We start from the raw sequence: 25,327 nt of genomic DNA, 5'->3' as shown, positions 1-25,327 counted from the left end.
TTTTTTTCTTTTTTTTTTTTCTTTTCCTGCACATACTACATCTTACCTTTAATTCACAGATTGTCCTAGGACTCCCGATACTCCAAATAGCGATCCTCGTTTTTCTACTAACAACAGACTGATGGCCTTAAAGAAGCAATTGGATATAGAACTGAAGGTAAAGCAGGGAGCAGAAAATATGATACAGATGTACTCAAATGGCTCTTCAAAGGTAAGACTTTGGAATGCTTAAAGAACATGACTGTAGATTTTTCATACTGCTGTGGTATGAATGTACAGTGTATAAACAGTATGCAATTTCAGTAACTTTTAGTTTGGGGTATATTTTTGTTAAATAGTTATGTCAAATCTACTACAAATTACTGTACTGTTTTTTGTTGCGGTTTGATATCCACTCAAGAGGTTGTTTTATCAATTTGTCCACATGCAGTTCAACCTAAATAACAAATCCGGCTTACTAAATTTAGTACATCTAGTAATCTTTGATCATGTGCGATTCACGTAGCAGCAAAGCTTGGTATGACACTGACTGGTATCTAATGCTTTCCCTAGCTCTGCTAAAAAAAAAAATTCCATTAGTTTAAAGTATGCATCTGAAATGGTCATTTAGTTGTAGTTTGCAGTAAAAAGATTTGTACTAAATATTTGTGTGAATAAGATGTGTATAGTATTCTGATACAAGTTGTTATAATCTGCATTAGTACACATGCACATAAAATACAAAAATACTTTTATTTTACAGAAGCGTGGTATTTTAGAGGTAGTATCAAACTGAAATGAAAAATAAAGCCATGCTTATTTCTAGATCTGAATTTTAAAACAAATGCTCACTTGCACTCACTCTCTCTTGATAGCACCGGAAGCCCTCCAAGGAGGGGGAGGTGTTTGCTAACCCCTAAATGGGCTGACTTATTAAGTAGTCCTAACTATGTAATAAAATCCACCATACTCAAGAATCCTGTAACTCAACTGAAAGACAAGCCAAACCTTTTAAATAGGGGGGACGGGGCAGGGGGTGGTGGACGTGACCACCCAGAAACAAACAGAAACCCTAACATATTTTATAAGGGAGTCACAGGTCTCAAATAAGAAGAAAAAAAAGGGGTGGGTGGTGGGGGAGAGATCCTCTACTTACCAGCCCCTTCACCTTTCACTAGCTACTCGTTACTTGTTCTTTCCATTTACTTTTACTAAAGCATTAAGGAGATTTATTTCCAAACTATGGGTAAACACAAGCATAGGTCTAACAAATAGTGTGTAGTGGCTTGGTTAGATGTTTCTGTGTCCACACAACAGTAAATACAATTGAAATATTTTAAGTGCTGAACTAAGCCAACACTTAACTAGGTCAGTGGACTTATTAAAATGGGGTGTTTTGACTTGAAGAGTAGACATCTGTGAATTGCATTGGTACTCTTATGACTGATGTTTACCAGGAACTGCTGGAAAGGAACTTCAATTTTCTGAGTGAATTTCTGCTAGGGACCGGTGGAGGGGCAGATTGCTTTCTATCTCCCTGCTGTACGACTGACTCATACCTTGAAAAAATTACAGTGAACACTACTCACTCCCAGAAAAATGAGTGTAGACCTGATGGACCATAGGTGCTATCGAGCTCACTGTCCCAGCAGCACTTCTGTTGAACCAGCTGGTACTTTGGTAGCCTTATCTGAAAGTGAACTGTAACCTACTAGCCTGGTGCAGATGGAAGAAATATCTGGAGTGCACCTTATGACTAAGTGCCTGGGAATGCTGTCCATGCACTACAGTCCCTCAGCTTCTGGAAACTCTAGAGTCTAAATCCTCTGGGGCCATGTACTTAACGTCAGGTACACTTAAAAATAATAATCAGCTGACCCAAATGGATCAAAAGACATACATGAGTTATGTTCCTAATAAACCCTCAGTAAATAACATTGTAAGAGCCTGAAAAAACTTAACTAAACGCTCAGGCTATGATATTAGACATTGTTAGCAGGCTTTGATCAAACTAGGTAGAAAGGATAAAGTCTGGCTTGCTGTAGGTCTAGGTATGTAATTAAAATTGATGATTGAATCTTGTATTTGTAATTGGTAAATGCTTAAATCAGCCTACCAGATGGGGTGTATATAGTGTCTGGGCTGGGGAGAGCAAGCTGGAAAACACAAAAGCATTGCCAGCTGCTTCAACAAACGGGATGGAAATGGTGCGTATTCATTCTCTTATGTTCTTAATACTCAGTAGCGAGTTAATTTGGAAGGTTTAAACTGTAGGTTTGAGCATGGTGATTACCTTTTAAAAAGCAGAGCTTAAAACAACTCAAGTGTCTGGGTGAGGTGGGCAAAAGGGGCAGAAAATTCCAAGTTTAAATCCAACCCTGGTAACCCAGTAGCTCTTTAAGAAGTAGTCACAAGACCCTTTTTAAAACATACTAAACTCTTTTGTGACCTTTATTCGTGTACTATATGATCTAATTTCAGATTTGTTGTGTTATATTCAGACCTAAATTTAATGGAGGGAAGTCATCATTTGTTTCTTAAAAATGAAAAAGCAGTCTGTTCATAATAATAAACCCATCATCTCATGGGAATGTTTTCCCTTGTATTTATTGTACTTGCTTCAGTAACATTCAGCTCAACCTATTCAGACTTAAGTGTTTCTGAGATACTGATTATCTTTCCTTGGACTTGTGTGGATTCTCCACGATCCCACAACAGCTTTCAAGATCAGTTATACAGGCACTGTCAGTCTTTCTATACTCAGGAGATGCCTTGAAATACTTTGTATTCAGCCTCCAACGCTAAAAGAGCTGCTGAGTATATAATATGTCCATTTTGATTCCAAAGATGGGATTTTCTGCCTTTTGAAAACAGAAGGATATCTTTATAATCCTGAATTACCTCCATTCTACACATTGAAGGGCTGATGTTGCCCCTGAACAAGCAAATCCGTTGTCGTAAGAGGATATGACGGACAATCAAGAGCAGCAAGATCAAAAATAAGATAAAAGTGGAGATACAGACAAAAGAAACACAGCGTATTTATACATCAGAGTGATGCATGGATAAGATTTAATACAGGATTCCAGAGTTGCTTGTAATCTGTTACTTAGATTCTATGTACCACTGTAGACAGTTGTTATTTCAAAAGTTGACATTTGTATTTGAGAAGGCGTTTATTTAGGAAATTCAGTGTGCTCATTAAATAATTGGATAGCTAACACGGAATCTTAAAATATGAAAGCTAGCGGTATCCCTCTGAAATGTTGATTAATTCTAAAAATTAAGAGTTCTGAGGCTATAGTATGCAAAGGGGGCACAATTTCTCCCGTGCAGCCAAAGCCTTTTTATGAGTACATCTTGATGTATCTACCCTGCAGTACATAGGGCAGTGTTAAAATACCCGAGTAATACATTAGGCACAAGGTCGTAGAGGAGCTTTAGGAAGGTAAATTTCTCTTTCCTCAGCATACTGATTTTTCTCACAGTATACTTCATGGTGCCAGTATTTCTAGCTCTGGGTGTCTGTGCTACACTGCAGTTCTTTGTCTTGGTTGTGGTAAGGAAAGGAATTGAATTTCTTTAACTTCTTAAATAATTTATAACTTCATTATAAAATTAAAAATATAAGTATAAACCATGTCCATGGGAAAGTAACTTATTAATGAGGTTATAGAGTGGCTACAAAATTGAGTTAACCAAAATACCCTTTGGGCTATAACAAGTGTGATACTCATCTACACTGTCTACTATTAATTACTGTGATTGATTGGAACTGCACAGGCAGGAGAAATAGACTGCCTTAAATTTTTTTATAACCCTTTTTTTGTTCTTACTGCAAGTCAGATCACCTTTTAAGTTATCTGGTGATTTCCAAAACGCATAGAGCGAGCCATGCAGCAGGCACAGAAGCACATGCACAGTTCCACATCCCAGAGCCATTTGATGAGCCATTTTACGTCAGATCTCCAGTAGCTGGAGGACAAAAAGTGGTATACCTGAGAAAGGTGTGGATGGATGGCTGCACTCCTGAAAATGGCGTTACCAGTTAGTCTGAAAGCTCGTTTTCAGAAATATTATCTTCTAAACTGCTTGTGTTAGTGCTTTTGAAAACAAAACTTGATTAGCTTGGTTTGTTTAGATGAAAAGTAGTATACTTTAAGTTGCTGCTGAAACCAGGGCAAATAGCTAAAGAAGTAACCCTTGTGTGCTGTGTATTTATTAATGGGAAAAAAAATCTTCAGATTTTATGTGTTCAGAAAAAACATACTGCAGACTTATTTATAATGTGCTATGTAAGATAACTTGATATTGCTAATTTAAAAATTGAAAATCAGCTCCAGTGTAGTACAATGATTTTTATACAGATTTAGTCTAGCAAACTTGTCTACTAGAAGAGTTCTTACCACACAGTAAATTTGAGCCATTCTACATAGGTTGGAGGTATTTTGCACTTAATATCATGCCCTTTCTTTAGTATCAGCTTACTAAACATTGACCTACACGTGTAATCCCGCTAGGTGATGCCTCCTTTATTCAGCTTTAAACAGATAAACTTTCCATGGGAGTGGCTTATAGACTTTAATAAACCAGAATATGCCTCTGTCCTAACTCTAATTTCTACTGATATCCTAATGTGGTTACTTAAATTGGTCTGCTATAGCAAATGAATTACATAGGCTTAGTACTTGTTCCTAAAGCATGTGGGTTTTGAAGCTTTCAATGTGTTTTGTTCCTTGAAGAGTATGTGATTTTAATTTGTTTGTTGGTTTGTTTTAATAGGATCGAAAACTTCTTGCCACAGCTCAGCAGATGCTCCAGGACAGCAAGACAAAAATAGAAGTTATAAGGATGCAGATTCTTCAGGCAGTCCAGACCAATGAATTGGCTTTTGATAATGGTGATGGAGTAGAAAGGAAATATGAATCATTAATGTCAGAATGCCATGTAGATATGTACCCATATGCACACAGAATTATCAAAAATTTCTAGTAGGAATGTTAGACAAAGCCTGCGTGAATGAAAAATAATTGGAGAGCAGGCATACCATTGTGTGTGTTAGGATGCCAGGTATATCTGACTTGAAGCAAAATACCATAAGCTTAATGAAGAGAAATACAATCTCTCTTCATCACCGTTTTTACGCTTTATGCAGTCCATATTTGCTTTGTGGTCTTCATTCTCCCTTCATGCATGCTTTCTTTGTCTTTATAACTAGTAATTTTCTTTAAAGCATATAATCTTTTCACTATCCTAAAAAAAAAAAAAAAAATCTGATGCAGGTACAAAGCCTGCTTGTCATACTTAAATAGATTGACCTTATTATTACTAATAGGAGCACATGGGGAGGCAAATTTTTGCTGTCTTTATGGGTGTTTAGGCTAGACTGAGTAGTAAACAACTGTTTTAAAAACAAACAAAAAATCACTGTTTTTAAAACAACCTGACTTGAAATACTCATGCTGCATTTCAGAAGTAGTTTTAAACTTGCATTTCTTCGGAAATCTTTAAATGAAAAGTAAAGAAAAAAAATAACCCTGAGCTATAATAGCATGAGTGTACTATAAAATTGTGGGCATATTGGTACATCTCTTAAGTCTTGAACTTTATTCGTATGCATTTCTGTGTATTGAAGTTGTGTGATGATGCTCATAATCAGACCCTGGATATATCCTAGGTAATGAAAAAGGGATGGGTGTGTGTTGTTTATGTTTTGTGGGGCGGAGGGAGGTTGGTTTTCTTTATTTCTTTTTATGCTTGCAATGCTTCTGGCTTTTTTTAACACCCCACCTTAGCACATGGATTATGTATTTCATTTCTTTAAAAGAAAAAGAAAGGTATTGTGGCTAGAAAGGGCTATCAAATGCCTTTTTGTGTTCCTACTACTCTTAGAGCTTTAAACAGAAAGGAATATGTCCAGGAAACTTTCTAATCTAAAGTTTTAGGAAATCTAAACACTGTGCGAAGTGGACATTAGAATGGTTAGCCCAAACCATTTGGGGAAGGCAGTGTATGGGACCTCTTAGATTCTCTGTGCTGGCAGAAGCCGGATTCCCTGGGATTTTCTGTGAAGCAGGAGGATTATCAGAAACCAATCAGGGATCTACTTAGCTACAGAGTAGTTTGAAAGATAAATCTTCAGAGCGGGGTTCAGAAATGTGGAAGTCTCAACACTACCTCCTGGCTAGCTGAATGATACTTGGAAGATGCAGCTTTTGTCCCTTAACTTCCCTGAAGACATGTTCTTTTTCTCATATCCTCTAGTAATTATAGCTCTTCAAGGAGTAGGACCTGTTTGTTGGATTGAGGCCCCGATCGATTATTTCTGCCTTCAAATGCAGATGCTTAAAATTTCATTGTTGCTTTTATGATGTACTTCAAGCTCTTCTTTGGAATACCAAATCTTCATCTCTCACTTTTTTTTTTCTTTCTCTTTTTTCTTTTTTTTTTTTTTTTTTTTCTCCCCTCTGTTTATATTGAGGAGGGGGTTAAGATTAAAGAAATTAAACATGGGCGTGGTCTTCAATGAAGATTGTTTGTGTATATCTCTTTGCAGCAAAACCTGTGATAAGCCCTCTTGAACTCCGAATGGAAGAATTACGCCATCATTTTAGGATAGAGTATGCTGTAGCAGAAGGTGCAAAAAATGTGATGAAATTACTTGGATCTGGGAAGGTTACCGACAGAAAGGCACTTTCAGAAGTAATTTACATCATTACGATTTCTGATACTTTATTTTAAATGTTCCTTCAAGAAAAAAATTTTGAAATATTTTCTTTTTGTTATTTTTAAAAGGCGCAAGCAAGATTTAATGAATCAAGCCAGAAGCTGGACCTCTTGAAGTATTCACTGGAACAGAGATTGAATGAACTTCCTAAAAACCATCCCAAAAGCAGTATTATTATAGAGGAGCTTTCACTGGTCTCTTCACCCACATTAAGTCCTCGTCAAAGTGTAATATCTACTCAAAACCAGTATAGTACACTGTCCAAACCAGCAGCTTTAACAGGTATCATTTATGGAGCTTTTTAAAATTATTTTATTAAATGGTTTAAAACATATCTTTAATGCCAACTTTATTTCTTTCTGGATATATTTCATTGTTGTTGTTTTCCTAGACAAAGCATTTAAAATTTCCGAGTGTGTACCAAAAAAATACAGATAAGTTTGGTTTATTTGTTGACCTCTTTATAATCTTATTAAAGAAGTGAAGTTCTGGCCTGAAGTTAGGTCACTATGGAGGGGAAACTGAGGTACAGAAGGGTTAAGTGTCTTGCCCTGGTCATACACAAGGTCAGTGGCAGAGCTGGACACCCAGCTTTTCTCCCAGTCCCTGTTTTACGCACTGGACCACACTGGCTTCCTAGAAGGTGAGATTTATGCTACCAAAACATGTTATATTTTCAGTCCAAAGAGGGAGATCCTAACAGACATGCAGGGCACTATTGAAGCCTCTGTTTATTGGTGTGAATTGGTTTCCTTGCAATTAAACTTGGAGACTTTTTTTTTTTTTGCATTTAGCCTACTCAGAGGGAACAGTACTTATATGTAAATATAAGACTTCAGAACTTCTCATAGTTGGGGTTCACCTGAAATTGTTGTCCTTCATTGGAAGTAAATGTTCCATGCTTTAACAAAGCTCTTAAACATTTGCCTCCAAGTTTTTTTTAAAGAAAAACAAATACTTTGACTACTTGGGGGTATGTTGCTTTACTAAATTTAGTGGTCATATAAGAATTACTAATGCAGGTACATTTAGGTTTATTGTTTTATTTCCTAAAGCTTTTTACATCTATTAAATCAACTATTAACAGAGTAAGCTTATTATAAAAACAACCTGTAATTCAAATGTTACTCTAGTTATACACGTATAGCTGAAACAAAAATCTAGTTTTGAAGTACTGTGGGATTATATTTTAAAACAAAAAGAGGAAGTCTTCTGCTGAGCTGCAGTAATAATAAAACGGAGCAAGTCTACTTGTCTTCCATTTTGGTTCAGTAAGACACATAGCAAAGGGTAAAAATCATCAGGACCTCAGCTGAGAGCCCTTGTAAGGTTGCAGAGTGGTGAGGGGAACTTCTTTTTCATCATATAGGATCTGAAATCATCAGTGACCATTGGCAAGAAGTGTTGTGCCTTGGGTTTAAAACAGTTTTGTGGGGTTTTTCTTGTTGTTTTTTTTTTTTTTTCTTGTAACACGTAATCGTTGGTGTCAGATACATTATAGCGACGAATAATTCCTCTTTAAATGTGACTTACTGATATATATGAACAGTTTCTAACAGGAATTACCAAAACAGAGCTATGTGCTTATGAAGTTCTTAATAGTTTCACTTTCCTATTGGCTACACAAAGAGCTTTTGTATTGAACTGGATTTAAATGAACAGTGTCTTTGTGTTTTGCCTCTAATGCTTTGTGAAAAATAGATCTGTGCTACTGGCATACTTCTTAAAGTGCATCAACAGAACTTTCTGATATGTATCCAGTCCTTATACAAGATGATAGCCTTTTCCCTTATTAATTTATTTTTTTTTCCTAAACGAGAGTTTGGGAATGAAGAAAAAGTGTTCTTTTACCTGTTAACCTGTTTTTTGAGCCAGTAGCACCTCTTTATCTTCAAGCCTAATGCTTAGCTGTTGCTTATGCTGTTAGTTCCCTACAGGATGGGATTTCTGCTCGGACTGGTTTCTTCATGTCTGTTCTGTGGGCTATAATGTTGCCAGACCATTTTTAGGTCAAGTCTGACTTAAGTTCCTGTTACAAAAGAGTGCTTTTAAGCTTCACAGTTAAGTACATTTACTGTCAGAAGAACACTGTGTTTAGCAGTTGCATTTTTCGCTGACAGTATGATTAGGAACTGGCTAATTTCACCACTTCCAATAGTTAATTTTGCTAGTGCCTTACAGATGCTATCTTGTACAGGATGAGGTAAGCCTACTGTTCTTGTAACCATCTGTGGTATTCAGATGTTTCTGTGCTGCTGGAGGAAACTTAAATTAGAACAGCAGCCTCTGCATCTCAGTTGGTTAAAGATGTAGAAGAATTTGAAGAGTGACTTCTTGGCTCAGCTGTTATAAATCCAAATTCAGTCAAGTTGGAACAATTCAATGATTTTTAAATTATGTACTGACTCAAATTTAACTTTAGCATGCAGCAGGCAAATGTGATTTCTGAATGTATCTTAAACAAATTTGTAGTCTCAGTAGTCAATGTGTTCCATTTCAATTACTGAAGTGATTTATCCAATATTAATTGGTTACATAAAACTCACAAAAAAATTGTTTCTTATTAAAATGATGGATTGATAATTTAAGATTTGTTGTCTTAAAAAATGACATTGATTACAACTTGAACCCAAGTCAGTTGGGTTCTCAAGTGAAGAAAACAAAGATACTACTGAAACACAGAACAAAAATATATTGTGTTATTTTGGTGAACTGTTGCTCCTTCTAGAAGGTTGAGCCCCACATATTTGACTTTTAATGTTTATTTTCAGTATATTTGTCTGTCTTAGATCTTTTGATTTCATCTGATACGTCTGTTAGACCCTGTGGGGGTCAGAATATGAGCTATTGCCATAAATCATTAGTCATTCACTTTGTTTACTGAAGAACAGAAGTCTTTGATAAATTGATGTCTGTCTTGTTCCAGGTACCCTGGAAGTTAGGCTAATGGGCTGCCAAGATATTTTGGAAAACGTCCCTGGTCGATCAAAAGCCACATCAATTACGCTACCTGGTTGGAGTCCAAATGAGGCCAGATCATCTTTCATGAGCAGAACCAGTAAAAGTAAAAGTGGGAGTAGTAGAAACCTTCTGAAAACTGATGACTTATCCAGTTCAGTATACTCTTACTTCTTTGCATATCTTTTACTTATGTTTTAGTGTGCATGTTGCGTTCTGTAATTTGAAATACTAAATTGATGTGAAGCTTTAAACGTATCTCTTTCTTCATCTGTCAAGTTATTTAAAAAAAAAAAGAAGAAAAAAAAACCCAACCCAAACACAACCACACTATTATGACCATAAGAACCAATTAAATATGAGATTACGTTTTTAAAGGGAAACTTACTGAAGATTTTTTTTGTTTGCGGAAAATCCTCTTAAAGATTTAAGCTGAGTTTGTGTACTTTACTTACAGATGAAGTCTGTGCTGTACTGAAGCTGGATAACACTGTGGTTGGTCAAACTAGCTGGAAACCTATTTCCAATCAGTCATGGGATCAGAAATTTACACTGGAACTAGACAGGGTAAAAATACAGTCTTACTTCGTTGACACCTATAGTAGATTCTTTAAATTAATTTCATGTCGCTTTATATTTTTTTCCTGTTATTGTGATTTTGTTCAAATTTCACATGTGCACAGAATGAGCTCCCTGGGGTCAAGCTGTTATGCTGGGCTGGCATTCTAGAAATTTTACTTTTCTGGCCTACAAACTGACTTAATGTTTTTTTTCCAGGTTGTACCATCTTTTTAACCTGTGATAGATGGGGCTTAAATTTTTATTAGGATCATCAACTTCTCAATATTTATCAGTAAATTCTAGTATCAGATACAGTTTGGATATTTTCGTAAAGCTATGTCATGCAATTTTTACAGTGCTTCTGTAAGTGTTCTCATATGGAAGTGATCAATCCTTTAGGAATAATAAATAAGTTCACTAATAGTTCTTTCCCAGAACTTTAAAAGTTACTTGGAGGACACAAGTATCAAAATGATACTTGATATTTCTTTCCTCACACCTTTTGAAGACAGCTTATGTTATATAGGTTTAATCAAGCATGTGTTTTTTAGATATTTGATAGTCATAGCATTTTAAAGTAAAAGGATTTTTTTTTCCATCAGTGTTTAAAATGGACTGAAAATGAAACTATATTTTAGGACCCTAAATGTAATCTCCAGTCTATATTTAAAGCAAATCAGAAGAAAAAAAAAAAAAAAAGCCACCTTTTTGGTTTTGCTCTCTCCCTGCTTCACCTCACCTCTCTGAGCCCCAAACCAAATTCTTTCCACCTAGGAAGGAAGCAGTTTTAGAACTGCAAGTAGAGAAATTCAGGTGTGTTAGGATTTTGTGCACCAAATTAGAAGTGGTGCAGAACAAAACTAGCAGCTGTGGAGTCCTGAAGCCTTGATTATTCTCAGATTAAAACTAGAACTAGTCAAAGTTTAGTAGCTGTGTCTACCAGCCTAGTATGTGTCACGTTCACTAAAAACTCAATATTAGATGCTTTTTTGGTGCCAGAAAAGGACCTTGCTTCTGCTGGGCAGACCACATATCCGTCTATATTTGAAATGCAAGTTCCAAACCCTGTTGGCCTTTTTTTTTTTTTTTTTTTTTTTTTTTTTTAAATCTGTTCCTCCTCCTTAACTTGTGGTTTTTAAAAAACCTACAGCTATTATATAAAGACAGTAAACTGATGCATAATGGTGGAATTAAGCTGGGCTAACTAAACTTAGTAACATACAATGCTGCTGTTACAAAATGTGAAGGAACCTGCAATACAATGTATCAAGCATGTAAAACACTCTAAGAATACATAAATCCCACCAGCAAGATACAGCAGTATTTCTTGTTTAAATTTTTTGGCCCCTCTTCACAGCCATGTTACAAAAACCATATGTATTTCTGGAGATACTATACAAAGTCTTGCATTACAATGTGTATGTGAGTGCTAAAATGTCACTATGCAGCTGTGAAATGGAATTGATACTTGTAAATAATATGGAAAACTAGTGAAGCTGAGGTTTCTAAACACAGGTAAAAATGTGTTGTCAGAGCTTAAGCTAAAATACCTTGAACCAGCAGTGCTGCTAGACTGACTCAGAAAGTCTGGTGACTGTTTGTGCCTCTCTCCTTCTACTCTTGGGGGAATTTTACACTTGTATTTGGACACTGGTAATCACACCTGCACTGAAGTGAAATGCTACAGTCACCCTAGTGGGAGCTTGCTCAGTGTGGCTAATTAGCCCTGGCACACTTTTAAAGTAACAGCTCTTGAATGCTAGGTGTTACAGTTGTACAGAGGCGATTCTTGCAGAGCAATTACTGACAAGTAATTTCCTGTGTACATGTTTCCTGTTGCAGTCACGTGAACTAGAAATCTCGGTTTATTGGCGTGACTGGAGATCTTTGTGTGCAGTAAAGTTTCTGAGGTTGGAAGATTTCCTGGATAACCAACGGCATGGCATGTGTCTCTATCTTGAACCCCAGGGCACTCTGTTTGCAGAGGTAAGAATGTTTCTTCAAAGCACTTGAGTGTACTTGCAAGTATTGTATTGCAGAATAATTTGAGAAGATTTTCTTAAACTTTTAAGAATGCATTTTGTTCTGAAACCTGAATTATAACACACATTATTTGAACTGCAGGTTACATTTTTTAATCCGGTTATTGAAAGAAGACCAAAACTCCAGAGGCAGAAGAAAATTTTTTCAAAACAGCAAGGTGATTGTTTTAATATAAACATGTAAAGCTTAAAAATGGTACAGATCCGTGATGTTTTTTTTTATAAACCCCAAATATTTGCCTGTGAATAAAGCTGTTGATAATGAAGTATTTGGCATTGCATTTAGAAGGGTTTTGTTTTAGAATTCCTTATTATGCATTAGCATTTAATAGTGAATAATTAGGAATTGCTAAGGAATATGACAAATTCAGTTTTTTATTCATAAACCATAAACTGATTAATGCGATTATTTTTTTTAATTATAGCTTTTGGTAATAAGTAAGGAAATTACTTGCACTCTATTTTCTTTTTTCACAATATCCACAGGCAAAACATTTCTCAGAGCTCCTCAAATGAATATTAATATTGCCACTTGGGGAAGGCTGGTAAGAAGAGCTATTCCTACAGTAAATCACTCTGGCACCTTCAGCCCTCAAGCACCGGTGCCTGCTACTGGGCCAGTGGTTGATGCACACATTCCTGAACTAACACTGCCAGCCAGGTAGGCAATATTTACAATTTTTCAGTACTTTTAAGAGCAAGAGTAACAGTGAGATTCTTATACCCTGAAGTATGTAATGTACTTTAATAAAACCTGTTTATTCTGCAAGACTGCAGACCCTTCAATGTTTTAATTTTGGACATCCATTTTATAGACAGATCTACACGTACAAGATTTGTTTTAGGGTAAATCTGCATAACTTGCATTTTTAACTTGGTTTTCATACTATTAGTCTCTGCTATAGGCTGAGGAGTTTGGTTTTTTTCTTGTCAGTGACTCTCCTGTAGCCAAATTGGACTTCGAACTCGAGCCTGAGCCTCCACCTGCTCCACCCCGTGCATCTTCCCTTGGGGAAATATGTGAATCTTCCTCTGAGATAAAGGCTCCTGATGCACCATCTCAGGCAAGTAACTTGAAAAATTTTGGCTGTACAGTTTAAGAAGGTTGCAAAATTGGCATCTTCATGATGGATTTCTTCCTTTATATTTCAGCATACGCTCCCTTAGCTTAAACATAAGTAATTGTCTCAACAGAATGCTCCAGTCACTCTTGGTGGCAAACTGCATGTTGGTATGTTTAACTCTCTGTGTCATTGGTTCCACCACTGAAAAAACACCCAAAATCATTATTCAGGGAATGGCTTTATTAACAAAGAGCAGAATGACTGGAGCAATAGGTTTCATCGGTCTGTTAAAAGCTTGCCTGACTGTATCATCTTAAAAGTACAGCAGTTTAGTATAGAAAATTCTTGTGTTAAGAATTTCACGTGGTTATAGTACAATATCTGCATTCATTTGCTTTGATAATCAGTTTTACATTTTCAGACTTCTTTTTCTTCACAGGATGAAGTAACAACTTTTGATTTTGAAAGTGGCAGAAATAGTATTGTCCCAAAACTCCAGCCTGAAATAATCTGTGAGCCTGATACTCCCCATTCAGACATAAAATACACCAGCATCCGAGAGCCTGAAGATAGGAGGTAAAAATGCAGTGGTTTTGTTGTTGATCTGAATAGTATTTCTTAAAGTTAACAAATTAGAAGATTTTTGACTGGGTTTTTATTGACATAGGTCACAACAAAGATTTCAGTTCAGTCTGAAGGATTTCAGATGTTGTGCTGTACTGGGCAGAGGACACTTTGGAAAGGTAAATGTCAAAAGGCTATATTAAGTGTCAAGGCTATATCAAAACTAGATATACCTCTTAAGTGAATCACTTATCTTCTGTTCTAGGTGCTGCTGGCAGAGTACAAAAACACAAATGAGATGTTTGCAATTAAAGCCTTAAAGAAAGGAGATATTGTCGCTCGTGATGAAGTAGACAGGTCAGTTTGTAAGATGCAATACATGGATTCCATAAATCGTGGGGGTTTTTCTGCATACAACTGTAAGCTCTACCAACCAGCAGTTAAATACAGTGAAGGAGCAAAACAAGTTGCCATCTCCCTGCTTGGCTGGCTGCTGCAGAAGTGTAGCCTTTCTTCTGGGGCAAGGAGAGGAGCGGTGTAGCCCAGGAATATTGATTTGTTTTAGTGCCTCTCTTACCGTGCCTGTACTACAGCTCTGACTTAAAGCTGATCCTGTTTTTCATTTAGGTTCTCTGGCAATTATTTATTTTAATTACTTGTTCTATAGACTTCCATCACATTTCAGGAGAACAGTGACTATGTTTTCTTTACTGGCAGAAACATCTATGATGGTATTTCTCAACCTGTAAGATACTGTCCCGCTTCATCATATTTTCCTTTAAGTCCTGTGTGTACTCCACTGTTGTATTTTTTTTTTTTTTTAATCTTTTTGTCCCAAAACTCAGATTATTTTTTTTCTCTGCTTGTAAGTGAAATGACAGTTACAAAAGTGTCTAGTTTTAGCACAAGAAGGTGCTTTTACAGCTGTTTAATAGTGACAATATTCATTTGACTTGCAGGAAGATAACTGTATTAGGAATAAGCTACAAATTAACCAATTGGCTTAAGAAGAAATAATCTGGAATTACTATAGAAAATGTCTATAATATTGTTACTATTTTTCCACTTTATGTGTTGTATACAATTAAAATAAAAATGGATTGAAGCTAATGTCACATAGTATTGATACATACTTAATACAGGTCTGAAGTATGCGGGAGAAAAATTGGCAGGGTACCATTTTCATGGACTGCCAGGTTTCCTTTTTCATTTGTGAAAGCTAAGTGTAAATTTGTGGAAATCCTGGCATCAACTTAATGTGTGCAAGTATTAAAACCTCTGTTCTGAAACAAAAGATGTTATTTTATCCTGAGGACTAGAGGAAAAAGCATAAGGTATAAGTTCCCAATGGTTTCTGAGAGTTAAAAAATTGTAGTTCAGGATTCAGCTTTACACTTTTACGGATTTTTCTGTTTGCAGCTTGATGTGTGAAAAGCGAATATTTGAAACTGTGAATAGTGTAAGACATCCCTTCTTGGTGAACCTTTTTGCTTGTTTCCAAACCAAAGATCACGTTTGCTTTGTAATGGAATACGCTGCTGGTGGGGATCTGATGATGCACATTCATACTGATGTCTTCTCTGAACCGAGAGCAGTGTGAGTATCTCCGTCTATATACTTTTTTGTGGCATTAAGTGGAGGGCACTTTGTTCAGTGGATAAGAACAAAGATCTTCATCACCACATGCCTCTACGTTGTAATTTCAGTACTTTTTAAAAGGGTCAAAGAATCTTAACTGATTTCATTAGACACAGACACGTGCAGATTTAATGTGTCGGAATCTATTGAATTAAAAAATTATATATTTTCAAATACTCAAAAATATTTAATGTTTGTAATACTCTATTTTTTAAAAAGATTGCATAAAAAAGCTAGATGAAAACTTAGCAGACAAGGCTAAAAAGGGGAAAGAATAAACCAAATTAGAAATCATTCAATGCCATGGCAGCAGACGCTACAGAAAATTTATCCTCAGGCCAAGCGAACATACTACAGCTTGAAAGCTGCAAGTTGAAGCATTTTTGCCATCTGGCTTCAAAACTCTGACCTTTGTATAAAACTGATCTGTACCTCAAAAAAAAAAAAAAAAATCGGTGATTTTCAGAGGATGTTTAATAAAAAAGATCAGTCATAATGGACTTCACATTCTGAAAACCAAGACTGAAATTGATTTAAATTTTAACTTTTTCAACAGATTCTATGCTGCATGTGTGGTTCTTGGACTTCAGTATTTACATGAACACAAAATAGTATATAGGTAAGTAGCCATTGACCCATTTCCAGCAGATGAATTTCCATTATTCTGAATAGTACTGAAGAAACATCAGTGATGCGATTTTGTTCTCAAATGTTAATTTAGAGATTTGAAGTTGGATAACTTACTGCTGGACACAGAAGGCTTCGTGAAAATTGCTGATTTTGGTCTTTGCAAAGAAGGTAATGGCCCTTTAAGTTTATCTCTAGGGCAATTCCATAGTCTGTCTTACTCCTGACTGTTCCTTGAGACTTTTGGACTGTCAAACGTGTGTAGTATACTTACCCTGTATCATCTGAAGGAAAGAAATACATCTCTGACTGTACAACTGTAGAGGTGGGAGGAACTTAGTAGAGGAATATCAGGAGCATAGCTCTCTTTTTTTTATTATTATTTTTATTTTTTTCAGTTGTGAAGCATCACCTCATATCCCTGCTTATTAATAAGGCATACTGCTGCATTTTACAAGTTAGCAGAAAAAGCATTAGGTGGTTTTTTTCTCATTCTGAATGTGTAGACACTACAATGAAATCAAGTACCTATCTCACTCTAACTTTTTACAAATTAATTATTATTTTTTTTAACTCTTAGATAGTCACAACTCTAACTATATGGAAATGACACACAAAGTATACTATAACTAAAATAGAAAATGTGTCCCAAAAGGGAAGGCTAGATGCTAGAAAGTTACTTTCAAGCATGACACTACTGGCAGCTACTTTTCACGTAAGACCTAAAATAGAGGTAGCAAGTGAAACTGCAGTGTCTTTCTCAAACCCCACTGGGGAGGCAGATCTGGAAAGGTCCATTCCCTTCTCCAATTTATATACCCTGTCCTCCGTATGAGAGCGAGTTCAGTAAATTCAGCAGGCGTTCAAACATCACTGCTGCCTGCAATATCCTCGGGTGAATCCTGTGACTTTCACTACAAAAAGTCCTCATTTCCTTTTGTCATTTTATGGTACAAGGAAAGCTGTTAGATTTGCTGACTGCTACAGTACATGTTCTTTTTAAGCTTTCTGCAGTACCTACACTGGCAGTGCCACATCAGTCCTTGTGGTGCTGACGTCCCAAACTGTGCCCCTTTTGCAGATATACAGGTTTTGCGAATTGCTCTAAATGGTTATGCTACGCTCCGTGTTTTACTTTACTATATGTAGTTTTGCCACTACAGAAGCATCCACAGTAGGCATGTTTGACTAAACTAGGGTACCACATTTTCCCCTGCTAACTAGGAGAAACACAGCATAAGAGTGTATCTTTCCAAGCAAAGATAACAGGGTGGCAAAGGTGTAACTGGAAAGTTAATTTGGCTCATTGCGTATAGCTAGGGATAGAAACACTCATACTGAAGCACGTGGAACAAGGGTATGGGAGGGATGAAGTGGGGAATATTTCACCTCGGTGGCCTGAGCCTTCAGGAGAGGCCCTGGAACTACAGTATTGACTGAAGTTGCTCTAGAGAGAGGTTTTAGTTGCTGGAGGAGTAGGTTGTAAAGTGGCAGCAAATACTGCGTGATTTTCATTAACTGTAACTTTTCAGGAATGGGATTTGGAGACAGAACAAGCACGTTCTGCGGCACACCGGAATTTCTTGCTCCAGAGGTGCTGACAGAAACTTCCTATACAAGAGCTGTAGACTGGTGGGGTCTCGGTGTACTTATCTATGAGATGCTGGTGGGTGAGGTAAGTTCTAGTAAGATACAATGGACTCATAAAGCTAATATATGTTAAAAAGGTTACAAAACTCAAGGTACCAGCCTGTCAATGTTTAATATGCCCTACCTGCCACAGCTGTATCAATACTTGTATATACAGTATGTATAGGCATATCTAGTTTTACAGACTAGCATCTTGATGTGTTTCAAGAAAAAGAATTATTAAATACTGAGCAGCTACTTACCCAACACTAGCTGGTGTAATGCTGTAGTTGATGAGTCATGTGTCATGAGCTTGAATTATCAGTAGTTGTGGTAGTGAATGAGTTGTAGCTGGTCCAGGACTTAAACTCTAGATTTTTATTTTGGTTTTTAATTGCGTCATTATACCTTAAATCAAATTACAGTACTGGCACATTAATATCAGCGTCTCTAAGCAAGAACATAGCACATCTGGTTTTGGGGAGCCCAGTTTCCAGCACACATCTGTTACTGTCAAATTTGGATGCATACAGCTCAAGCAGTCCGCTTCCAAATGCGTTTGGGGAGAAAATAAACTCCTGAACTCCTGTAGCTCGTATGGACACGAACTTCATCACGGAAGGCTGGATAGGAGTGAAAGGTTTTGCCGAACACAATGCTGTTTATCATTTGCATATCGCTAAAATGGAATGCCCCAGCTCCATGTAAATGAGCTGGTATAAAATTGTTATTGAATAGTTAGTTCCCATTGCGTACGTCGCTTTGCTTTCAGTCTGCTTTGCTATAGTGTCTCCCAGGTAGCGTGGTGATGGCTTACATGCTAAAAACCAGAGAAAAACTATACAGTTGCTCATCGTTTTGTTCTTTTTCAAAGAAGGTGATCATTCAACTTCCTTTCACTTCCTTTCAGGTAAAAGAGGACCGAAAGCTTGTAGGGTGTCACCTGTATCTGTCAGGCCTCTTCAAAACAGTTTGAAATCCCTTGAGCTGTAACATGCCAAAGATAACTACAAAAGCAAATGAGCCTTGACCGTGTTACTTGGGAACGGCAGCTGTCCCAAGGAAGAGCTGATATATACTTTCCAGATTCCCCGTGTATCTTGTGTCAGGGTTTGAAGAAGATACCGGTTCTAGGTGCTTCTACTTCTGAAAGCACATTTTTAAAGCATAGCCTTTCAGTAAGAATTAAGGGATAATACCAACTTGTCTTTTCTCTTTTATGGAAAATGACCATATCCTGTTCCTGAGAAAAGGAAGACTTCATTTCGGGGTGTCTAATTCCAAACTGTCAGCTGAATATATGTTGCTTTCAATTGTAAGTGATTTTTAAGCCTGTTTTATAGTGGGTTTTCTTTATTACTTGCATTATAGTCTCCCTTCCCTGGAGATGATGAAGAAGAGGTGTTTGACAGTATTGTAAATGATGAAGTGAGATATCCACGATTTCTGTCTACAGAAGCCATCTCTATAATGAGACGGGTAAGAACATAATCGTAATATTACAGTATTCCCCTCTTATCCCATTTCCTTTCCAACATTAAGGAAGTTGATTACTTTTGTGAGGAACAAAATACTTGGAAGAACCTACACTTGGTATTTTTTTTCTACAGTTAAAATTTCAGACTTGCTTCATTTATGCTGTGCCATGCTGCCTATCACCTGAAATAAAAATTGTCAGTGCCATTCCACTTCATTCAGGAGCAAGATTTTCTTTTTAAAACATAAAACACTAGAGGCTCTATTTTCTGCCTAAACTAAGTGTCCTAGTCCTATCTAGCTGGGGTGGTTCAGCTCTCTTTCCCTAGCAGAACACTGCTGCATTGACCTATTTGGTAGATTAACATTGAATTAAAATATTCATGTGACAAAGACATCTAAATCTTTTTGGTTTCCTTCCAACTGGGGCAGGAAACACTGTACACATGGCATCTGCAGTCCCATTCTTGGCAAAGAACAGCTGGTCTTGTTTATGGCTGCTACTAATGCTATTCCTTAGTGTTATGCCTCGACTTATCTGAAGTTGCTCGAACCTGCCTTACAAGCTTATCACAGTCGATGGAAGGACACCTGCTGGAGGTGGCCGAAGCCCTTGGAAGCCACCTCTCAACTTACTGCGGCTTTGCCACCGAACACCAGTCTAGCACCCAATGCAGCAACATGCTGCAGCATGCAAGTTTAAAGCATGCCACAGTAGTCACTGTGACATAAGTACTGAAGCAGTAGCGTAAATATTCTATAGCTTAAAATGATTGCTTACTCCTAGGGAGACAGCATTTGTCTAGAGAAAGCAGGAAGAATAGTTTTAAGGCAGTACCTGGGGAGGGTATTGTTACTGTGAAAACTGTCATGCCCATATCTACAGGAGACTGCTACACCTACCCCTGCACTTTGCTCGTCATTTACTAGCTGTAGCTGTGCGTGTGCTCTTCCCGTCCGAGAAATTCCCACATAATGTAGCAGACATTTTTTGATGGCTGCATCACGAACGTATCAACCCACCCTGATGCTGGGCACTACGCCTGGAGCCAGGGGTCTGCACTCAGCAGCACGATTCACGAGTTCGAACACTGAACCTCGGGTTGACTAGAAAGCCCTGGTATTTGGCTGGGTGTGTAAGCAGGGTTCAGCGCTCCTGGTAAATCAGCTGCTGTGAAATCACTGGGCACAGGGGACAGCAGAGTGATCTCTCTTCGGAGACAAGCAAGAAAGAGTAGCTTAGGTACATTCTGTACCCTCTCCAGCAAACAGCACCGGTGTCAATGTCTCCGTGCTGAACACCAGCCCCACCCCCACCTCGGGTACCAGGGCAGCAAGATGGAGTAGCCTGCTCTGTGCTCACAGCCAGGCAGCTAGTGCAGCTGTGCTAACAGGCTCAGGCATCTCTACAAGAGCGCTGCTCTCTATCTCTGTATAGCCAAAGTTTTGTCCTTCCACTTCTTTGAGGACCAAGAATTTTCCTGTAGGTCAGGGCTATGAATTTTACTGTCCATCTAATCTCGGCGTTGCTGTTTATACAGCAGCACCCATCCTCCCTAGCTCCTCCCCCTTCCCCTGAATCCCTGCACTGAAATCTTGCATGTTTTGTCAGCTGCTACGAAGAAATCCAGAGCGGCGTCTTGGGGCTGGAGAGAAGGATGCTGAAGATGTGAAAAAGCATCACTTCTTCAGGGTGAGTACAAACCAATATTATTTCTAAGGACAGGAAGGAGCAGAGACGGGAAACTGAACATCAGTTGGTTTATTTTACAGCTAATAGATTGGAATGCTTTACTGGCCAAGAAAGTGAAGCCTCCTTTTGTACCCACCATTAGAGGACGAGAAGACGTTAGTAATTTTGATGACGAATTTACCTCCGAAGCACCTATCCTCACTCCACCTCGGGAACCAAGGATACTTTCAGAAGAAGAGCAGGAAATGTTCAGAGATTTTGATTACATTGCTGATTGGTGTTAACTTCCAGACACTGTGAAACCCCAGCTGACTGGCTCACAAGAATGCCTCTCTCAGAAGAATACCCACCCTTCAATTGCTCTCTGTGCCACCTGTAGCTTCTGGGTGTTTTTTTTAAATCACATGAAGATCCTTTTAAGTACTGCTTTAACACTCTTGTGAAGAGTGGCCTCTTGTATATTGTTTTTTATCTGAGCACTGGAAAGCAGGTCTATGGAGTTGTTAAGCTGAGTTGGTGAACCGGGGCTGTGGTCCGCTTCCCCCACAGGCACACGTGGAGCTGTACTGTTTCTCTGGCTCTTCTACAGCAGATAACATCCCTCTTTAAAGTATCTGCCTTAAGTGGGAAAAGCAGACTTTGAGCTAGGTAATCACTTCTCTCGGCCACGTTGGAACAGAAGTTTGGGATATTGATGATACTCCCACAGAACACGGTTCTAGCTGGAGAAGGCAAATGATTTCAGTTGATTATCTTGTGCAGTCTATAAACCTACACCTTTCTATGTACACCTTCATCTTGTGTTCTTAAAATAATGGTATTGAGAACAGATATGCCTTGTTTTGTAAATTTTCTATGGTATTTATTAGGAAAACTGTTAAATGCCTTGCCTTTGAGATAACAACAATGTAAGTGCTTCCATTACAAAGAAAAATCCAGAAAGTTTACCAAAGCCACTTGCCAAACAGTTTTGCCTTCAAGCTTTTTAAGCATGGCTTAAACCCCTGGTCGATATAAAGAATGTAACAAGGATGTTGCTCAGCGTAACCACAGAGCAAAGCATATGCATTTCCCGAGCCCATCCACTTCTGTACTCAGACCCCTGCCTTTCCCACTCACCGAGTGGGCAGATCAGTTAACCAGTCTCTATCTAACCACCTAGATACTGTATCTGCTGTACAATATTGTTTCACTTTTGGAAAACACATGGGTTTTCAATGTATACATGCTGCAAACATGTATATGTGGAAGTTGTAATGTATTATGTCCAGGCAAGCAATTTAATCATACCACTTCATTAATTTTGCACAGTGGCCAAGCGAACAGGATAGAACTGAGTGAAAAAAGTATGTGTATACATACAGGCCGCTGAACTCCAGAACATCGATTGGCAGTTACTGAGGGTAAAAGCAATATGTTGTAACAGAATGTATAAATATTTTTGATAAAAGCAGTGTATATTTTATAAACCCCTTAACACTAAAAGCTGTACCTCAAAAGTTGAAAAATAACTTAGACCAGACACTGTGCATACTTGTAAACCACAACCTATTTTTGGCATCTGTAGGCAAACATCACTTCTTGGAAAATAAGTTTCCCACGTGGTCCTTAGCCCTAGCACCATTCAGAGCCAACAGTGTATGTAATCTCACACGTTCATCCCAGCCAGGAGGTTGCTGGCTAAGAGCGAGAATCAGCACTCACGAATTCAAAACTTGTCATCTTATTCATTCAGAGAAGAAATGCAAACCACCCGAGTGTGCAACACCAAGGTGGTGGTTCAAAATCACAATGCTGGACAGACCTGCACGGTCTGGCAGGGGAGAGACTGAAGGAGGGGAGGGGAGTAAAAAAATTAATGGTTAACAGGTCTAAATCAGCGTTCGCACCGCCACCACCCCGGCAGGAACAAGGCAGGCATCTTTACCGGCACCACAAATCACGTTTGGCAGAGTGAGTCAACTTTCCAGCATTACTTGTTTCCAGATTCTAATTAATCAGAAACAAATCATGTTCCTGTATCTAGCTGAAACCAATGCTTTTGAGGTACAGTCAGCTCACTCTCTTTGGTTCCCAAATATATATATGAGCATCTAACAAGGTGCTTAACACTTACGAAAGTATCCTCAAAAATACCTTTTGTAACTACATCTTGTACAGAAATCTTTTTTTTAATCTAAGTAAATCACTAAAAAAAAAAATAAAAAAATTAGAGGGCAGGGTATGTTCACCCAGTTAAGCTGAAAGAAAGCACTAATTTTATCTCTGTAGTTTTTTAAATATTTTTAGGCAGATTAAGATTTTAAACCCTAGATTGTAAATATATTTTGCTATACTTTATCTGTATGTGGCTGCTGAAGCACTTTGTAAGGAAATTAGGATATTTTAGAATGGTACACTATGCATTAAAATGAAATGTGCCTTTAACAAATGTCATTCTAAGTGTTTTGCAGTCATTAATATCACAAATTAAAGTTTTAAATAGAGTAATTTGTAAATTGTGTCCCAAACATGATTTGCTGTTTCTTGAAGTGACTTGTCAAATTTTCTCCACAGGTAACTTCAGAAAAGAACTTGTAATCAGGAGGGGACTTACAGAAACCCAATTTCATGCTGGTAGCTCAGTGTGCTTCCATTCATTTCTTTAAAAAAAAAAAAAAAAAAAATCAAGATAATTACCTCTTTCCAAGGTTGAAGAAAAGTAGCCTCTTGCTTGGGTAAGAAGTCCTTCTGATGGGATCAGGAGAAGACTGTAGCTGTTGAAGTCTGGCCAGCTGGGATCAGCATGCTTCCTTTGAGGGCAGGGGGAGACAGCACTCGCTCCCCTCGCCAAGTATTTCTTCATTATAGTCTCTTTCCTGCCCCCCACTATACAGGAAGGCTCTATAAGCAAATCAAAACCTATACCCAACCCCCCATGAGCCTGTTCTTTAAGCAGAAAATGAAGCTTGCTTTTCCTGAGTGCACTTAGAAAAGAAATCTTCGCTCTTCAGGATAAACTACAATTTCCCATGAGACCAGTGCCTACAGGCACTTAACTTCACCACTTAACCAAGCAATCATTCCAGAAAGGGCTGGCTCCAAATGAAGATGCAGTTTCAAATATCTCATCTAAATTGCAGCGGAATTAGCACAGGCAGTGCCTGAAGATGCTGTGCCCTTGCCTTTGGTGCCGAAGGGCTGCTCTCCCCACACCCTCCCGCCTGCTCCGGGCTCGCTGCTGAACCACCTCCCAGCGACGGCATTAGCAGCGAACCCCGAAGCTATAAACGCCCCCACTGTAGCCCAGCTCCCTGCTCGCCCTTTAGGTTCTGCCAGTCGCACGGTCTCCGCTACCGCTCAGCTTTGGCAATGAAAGGAGGCGATCAGCTAAAACCAGGCTGCAGCGCTGCAACAGCCTCCTCCGCGGCTCCCCCCGCCCATCCCTGCGACCCCCAGACCTGCCTGCCTACAGCTGCTGGCGGACACCCCCCGGGAGCAAGAACTCATTGCTGAATGCGAAGCTTCTCTAAAAGAAGCCGAATTCCTTAGCTTCATCAAAACAGCTTACTAAAGGGGTCATAACTGCCTAAAAATTAATTCAGTTACACTGTTGGGTTTTTTCCTGGAATGCTTTACGCTAACCGTAGCAGTAACTGGTTTTGAAAACATACAGCCCCTTCACGCATACTCCTCATTCTGCCCCTGGGCTGCACAGTTACTGCCCTCCCCGCGCCGAGGGAGGTACAGAACTGCTCAGGAGCTGCTCGCGGAATAGCAGGAAGAGGCAGGGTCAGGCCAGGACAGTGTCCCTGCCTCCCTCTGCTGCGCACCACAGCTCTGCGCAGATGTATTTAAATTTCCATCCAGACAGCTCGTGCTGTATTTAACAACATCAAGTACTCGCACGTAAGGCCTGAAAGCATTTCAAATACAAGCATGATTGCCAAACCCGAGCTTCGGCCATTGCTAACCTGCGTGTGGTAGATCTAACATACCCATCTATGCCGGGAAGTACGCCCACGGTAAAATCGCTTTCACCTTTGCCTTTCCCAACTGTAAGGGTACATTAGAGATCAGGCCCCGCCTACTCCAAGCATCACACCTTCTCCCACAGAGCAGCTCAGAGCAAGACAGGGACAGCCCAGGTAACAGGCAATGTTGCAACAAAACGTAAGGACATGCACTGGAATACAATCCCTCCAAATTGCCAAGAACACCACCTTTAACATCTGCACCAGAATTGCTCAGGACTGCAACCAACAGCTTCAGTGGTGTAACAGAACTGTTCAGCCTTTGGTATTTGTTTAAAGAAAAAAAAAAAAAAAAAAAAGTTGAGCTGCTGCTTTTCCATAGTCCTGCCTGGCAGAAGAGGATTAAAACTAAACCA

At 38.5% G+C, this 25,327-nt stretch overlaps 1 protein-coding gene across 2 annotated transcripts in view; it reads left to right on the top strand.

Annotated features, from left to right (window-relative positions):
• Window positions 1-23,456, top strand: part of PKN2 (protein kinase N2) — a 56,343-nt gene extending 32,887 nt beyond the window's left edge. For both annotated transcript variants that reach the window (XM_055724209.1, XM_055724210.1), the window contains 20 exons: window positions 60-211; window positions 4,762-4,879; window positions 6,536-6,681; window positions 6,775-6,988; window positions 9,633-9,818; window positions 10,122-10,231; window positions 12,068-12,211; window positions 12,350-12,425; window positions 12,754-12,928; window positions 13,202-13,331; window positions 13,771-13,907; window positions 13,999-14,074; window positions 14,161-14,252; window positions 15,315-15,491; window positions 16,090-16,152; window positions 16,255-16,331; window positions 17,693-17,835; window positions 19,161-19,268; window positions 20,878-20,958; window positions 21,039-23,456. In XM_055724209.1, coding sequence (XP_055580184.1) covers window positions 60-211; window positions 4,762-4,879; window positions 6,536-6,681; window positions 6,775-6,988; window positions 9,633-9,818; window positions 10,122-10,231; window positions 12,068-12,211; window positions 12,350-12,425; window positions 12,754-12,928; window positions 13,202-13,331; window positions 13,771-13,907; window positions 13,999-14,074; window positions 14,161-14,252; window positions 15,315-15,491; window positions 16,090-16,152; window positions 16,255-16,331; window positions 17,693-17,835; window positions 19,161-19,268; window positions 20,878-20,958; window positions 21,039-21,242 — 2,609 coding nt within the window. In that variant the 3' untranslated portion in view covers window positions 21,243-23,456. The remainder of the gene's footprint in view (window positions 1-59; window positions 212-4,761; window positions 4,880-6,535; window positions 6,682-6,774; window positions 6,989-9,632; window positions 9,819-10,121; window positions 10,232-12,067; window positions 12,212-12,349; window positions 12,426-12,753; window positions 12,929-13,201; window positions 13,332-13,770; window positions 13,908-13,998; window positions 14,075-14,160; window positions 14,253-15,314; window positions 15,492-16,089; window positions 16,153-16,254; window positions 16,332-17,692; window positions 17,836-19,160; window positions 19,269-20,877; window positions 20,959-21,038) is intronic.
• Window positions 23,457-25,327: the final 1,871 nt, after the last annotated feature.

The sequence above is a fragment of the Falco cherrug genome, chromosome 12, assembly GCF_023634085.1.
Source record: "Falco cherrug isolate bFalChe1 chromosome 12, bFalChe1.pri, whole genome shotgun sequence".
Taxonomy (NCBI): domain Eukaryota; kingdom Metazoa; phylum Chordata; class Aves; order Falconiformes; family Falconidae; genus Falco; species Falco cherrug.
This window is presented reverse-complemented; position numbering and strand designations above follow the sequence as displayed.